The sequence below is a fragment of the Morone saxatilis genome, unplaced genomic scaffold (genome assembly GCF_004916995.1).
Source record: "Morone saxatilis isolate NCDOM2014 unplaced genomic scaffold, NCSU_SB_2.0 Contig3, whole genome shotgun sequence".
Lineage (NCBI taxonomy): Eukaryota > Metazoa > Chordata > Actinopteri > Moronidae > Morone > Morone saxatilis.
This window is the reverse complement of record NW_023339873.1, coordinates 22,486,786-22,491,822: the sequence shown is the minus strand read 5'-3', so window position 1 is coordinate 22,491,822 and position 5,037 is coordinate 22,486,786. Positions and strand designations below refer to the sequence as shown.

The 5,037-nt window shown below is 37.8% G+C and overlaps 1 protein-coding gene across 1 annotated transcript in view; it reads right to left on the bottom strand.

Moving 5' to 3' along the window:
* Positions 1-3,621, bottom strand: part of ccdc85ca (coiled-coil domain containing 85C, a) — a gene marked incomplete at its 5' end in the record, with an annotated part of 5,072 nt that extends 1,451 nt beyond the window's left edge. The window contains 2 exon segments of the mRNA XM_035673366.1: positions 2,335-2,398; positions 3,523-3,621. Coding sequence (XP_035529259.1) covers positions 2,335-2,398; positions 3,523-3,621 — 163 coding nt within the window.
* Between the last annotated feature and the right edge of the window lie 1,416 nt (positions 3,622-5,037).

Here is a 5,037-nt window from a genome sequence, read left to right as displayed (position 1 = left end):
TTACACACTGGACCTTTAAATTGAGGCAATAGTGTTTACTAGCTGTTAAGAGACCTAATTATGATCCAATTAGGACTAAGAGCTAATTTGATCATTTGTAGTACATGTACAGTCAAAATGAAAATGGCATGAATAAGGCTAACTGTAGTGCTAAGTCACCTGAAATGATCAAAGTTTGCTTGATATTACAAAATGTAAAAATGGACGATCATTGAAACATAAGATAACATTGTCAAAGATGCTTACAGACTAAACTAGGCAAATTATCTCTTAAGGCACTTAATATCCTGGAACACTGACATTAGTCTCTGTGGCTCCAACACAGCAACATCTGGGTTGTATTTAGCCTTGCTTATCACCACAATAGAAGGTGCCAGCATAAGGATGCCGATTTACCTACGAACAACTTCTAAGCTGTCTTATTTACAAACTGTAAATTGTGTATTCAAATTGTAGAAACAGAAAATTACATGAGATTGTCATTTGAGGAGTGGAGCTACTTCTTAACTGCTAGAACAACTGACTGCAGTGTGCACTGACTTTCATTTTCATTGTGGGGTTGCCAGGTTTGCAAAGTAACCCCTCAAAAAAACCTCAGGTGACTGTCTTTGTGCTGACAGACAGACAGGTAATCTGTAAAAAAACTTTGGCTCCACCTAGTGCTGCTAATCAGAATCAGAATCAGAAATACTTTAATAATCCCCGGGGGGAAATTACTTTATTGTTGATTGTTGAGTCTCATTTCTAGCATCAGTACTTGACGACATGAGAATGAGACTGAACAATCAATCATCTGTATCATCATCTTCAAGCCACTAACCCAAAGTGTCTTTCTATCGTTCTTGGCTCTAAATGGTTGTCTTTCGAGTAGACTGGATTCTTGTAAATGTCATTAGGAGCACTAGGAGGAGCCTCATTTTTTCACGCATTATCTGTCTCATGTACTAGTAAGAGGATAGGGAAGGTTTCAGGAAATATGAAAAAAAGTCATTTTTCCAAGTTCCCAACTGTAGCTTTAACATACAGTGGTCCTATCTCTGTGCTGACAAACAGATGGAGTCATCAATTTTCTAATCTTAATGTGGTTAAGACAACAAAATCATGTATTCCTAAAATCATGTCATAACAGTCAAATCCATCTAAAGTAAAGGCATTTCCTTAGGAACAGAGACACTCAGTTAACTCTATGAGCTGCCAATCCCAATTTGAAATGTGTGAATTAAATCAAACACAAATTGTTTTAGTGGGACTGTGTTCTGTGGTTTGAAGCTGAAAATTAAGGACAGTGAAATGTCACCCTGAAGGGTTAAAAATATTCATATTTTATGTCCTCTTGGCATTCCTCAAAACAAAAAGCTGCAGTAGGTAATTTTTATTTTAAATTTGCAAGAATCCACCGGGCCTTAACGAAAACAACCAATCAGAGCCAAGAAAGATAGTCATTTGTCTCATTCCCAAGGTGTCAAATACACACGCTTTGCGACCCTGGGAATGAGACTCAACAATCAACTAACTTCAAGCTTCCAACCCATGATTGGTTATTTTTGTCCATACCCAATAGATTCTTGCAAATGCTATTAGACATAGAGACAGAGGAATCTGATTTCAGAGATTATCTGTCTCATGTACTACTGTCAGGATATAGTCAAAGTTTCTGCAAATACGACTTGTGTCATTTTAAGTTTTTAGCGGTCTTATATTAACATTGAAATCAGAGAAAGTTTCGGTGATTCCCCGAAGTCCACTTCAGTCCTTCGTTGAGACCGTAAATGACACAATTAATATGTAACATCTATGACTTACCAACAAACTAAACAAAGGTTTGGACATCAGGCATTGGCTAAATTACCAATTAAATGAAGAGTAAAAAATTGTTAAAGAATGTTAAAATACATAGCTTCCTTTTCTTCATCGAGTGTGATTATTAGAGCACACCCCTCTTCTTTGTCCTCACATGGCACAGCTAAGTGGAGAAGCCAATGCAGAAGTGCCTTGCTCTTCTTTTAATGACCACTTCAAAACACTTTGTGGCTAAGTGGTAATTAGATATTGAGGCTTAAAGTTAGCTTTTCTGGTTGTGTTTGCTTGCTTACATTAGGCTGAGGTGACTGCTGTTCAAGCTCAAACCAGGCTTAACATTTCTCCCATTTCCAGTTCCACACCCAAATCCAAGCTTTGAACAGTTCCATACAGTCTATGCCTGTGACTCAGATTATGAGATTGGAGCAAAAACTGCGCTAATAAGATTCCAAATAATAAGAAGTCCAAATTAGTAGTGTAGATTTGCCGGGACTTCTAGTGGCTTCATTTATAAAGGCCCCTTGAACTGGTTACCTGAAAGCTGCTGTCGGATGGAAGGCTTGGAGCTGGCAACATCACCCAGCTTTCTCCAAACCACCTGAAAGAGAGAAACAACACAGTGTCAGAGTGATAGTCCTCAGGAAGTCAGTCAGAGGAAGCACTTTATGACAGAAAGTGGAATATACCAAAAATGTGACAAAACATGAAGACATATGCAACCAACAATTGCATCACCGCTGAATATATACCTCCTAAACCTCAGACGCTGTCCACTGCTGTTAACTCCTATTACTGTTTTTATCATATCTGACATATATACTTACTTTTTACATGAAAATGTGTGTATGCATGTGTGTCTGTGTGTGTGTGTGTGTGTGTGCTCATACCAACTGCATTGACTTCATATGTGGTATGATGTAGGTGGCTCAATTCTTGATTACAGTATAACATTGGACTGCATTACAAACTGAATGGCTGGGTTTTATATTGCAAGCCACATTTCATAAATTATAATAAATACTGTAATTGCAAACTTTGTTCAAATCCAGAGAACTTTATTCAAAATTTTGGTTAAGATTCACATTTGTTTGATACAGACTCCAAAAAATGTCACATCATTATGAATTTAATAGTTTTTTTTTTTTTTGTGAAGATGAAAATTGTAATGAAAGATTACACTAATCACTAATAGTGAAACATATTGCAATTGCAGTACTGTATATTTTTAACATATAGTGCAGCCCTATTAAGATACCAACTTTTCTAACATCAGGCTGAAATTTTAGTATATATAGTGCAACCATTAAAAACGTGGATGGCACATAGAAAAGTGTTTTGTTTCGATTTTTTTACAACTTCTATCTACTGACTGATATGTTATTACAGTATACTGCATATAACTTGGTTTAGTGGCCCAAACTTTCGTTAGGGTTTAACTGAGAACATTAAAAGACTACCACTACTGTGAAGAGAGGGGATTTCCTGGAGGATCTTTGTCTCAGTCTTAACAAACTGTACATATGACTAGAAAGTGGACCAAACTCTGCATTTGTAGAAATCAAAGACTGTATAATATTTAGCAAATCCATGCTGAATCACCATGTTTGACGCTGTGTGAAAAGTTCCATTTATGGATGGACTGGAGACCTACTGTGTGTAGGTGCATTTCTTTCAGATCAAAGAAAAAAAAGAAAGAATAGGAATGGTCATATTTAAACCTACATTGCACATCTCTCTGACGATGGCCTTGTCTTTCTCACTAAGATCTTCATCATATTCCTGTGAGCTCTGCCTGTCCAGCTTCTCATGGACTTCCAGCACCTACACACACACACACACAGGAAGCTACAGCAATACAATATTGAAATGGCCTAAAGATTCAAGAGCTCAGGCTTCCTAGTAAAACCTTTGGCTTACATTAGCCACTAGGGGCAGCTGCTGTCATACACAGTCACATTACCATGATAAAAGAATCACACGCTGTGTGTACCTACTTACATAATCTTCTCCACCTTCCACTTTGTTGTTTTGTGCTCTATTTAAGCTGTTGATAAGTCTTGATCAAAACCACACTCAGACCCAGAATGGACTACTTTAACTGATTGAAGAGGTCAGTGAAAGCAGAAAATAGCCATAATTAGCTTTAGTACAGCTGTATTTCTTTTACCCAGATTGCCTGTTAAATAGCAAACATCTACACAGCCTTAAACTGCTAACACAGGCCAGCTTGTGGACTAAATTCATTGCATGGACTACAGCTTCTGGTTTCTTCGGTGGAAGATAGTGCCCTGTGGGCGAGGGTTCACAGTTGGGGGTCAGAGTAGCACCCTGGGAAGAAAATTGGCACCCTCTGATCACAATCACTGTAATCACCAGAGATACACTATATCAAAATCCTATAGAAGACAGGAAAAAGAAACCCAGAAGAAGGTACAAGAGGAGGCAGAACTGCTCAGGCAGGTAGACATGTTTTAGTTGAGCTGCTGTATTTGCAATAAAGCAGGTGAGGATCAATCAGCCAGACCTATCAATAGGTGAGGTAGGATGTCTTGCATCTGTTGTAGGGAGCTTACATTTTCCTTCTATTTGATGTTGGCAGTGATACCCTACCTTAGATAATGACAGAAACCTGAAGAAAATCTAATTACTGAGGAGGCACTAGTTACACAAGCAATTTTTTTTCTTCCACATCTGATTTCCACAAGCATTTACTCAATTAGCTAATTTGATGTCCTGTTTCTGTAAGCCTCTAAGGAATTCCGGTGGAGGAGGGGTTTGTCACTTGACACTATTCACATTATTGATTCACTGCTGTGGTTTCTACTGGAGCAACACTTTAATCAGAAGGTGAACAACCTGCCATGGTTTAAGATGGCTCCAAAAAACAGGGAATTACGGGTAATAATGGGTATAAGAAAAAGATAGTTATGATGAAAATCAGACATTAGACTGCTCAATGCATTGGGTAAAGGATGGTATGATGGTCAGTTTCTATATAATTCTCTACACACTAACTATACACTATAAATACACAATTCTATACTACTGTAGCCTACTGTATATACTCTATAAAGTAGTGTCACCTCAATGAAGTAGCAATGTGTAGTCGCCGAAAAGAGAGAGGAAGACACACACTGGTCTGTAGTATTCTTACAATATTCCTATGGCATTTCTATGATCATTCTATAGCATCTGTACTGCTGAAAACACTCCCATGACAGCCTTAGTAATGCATTT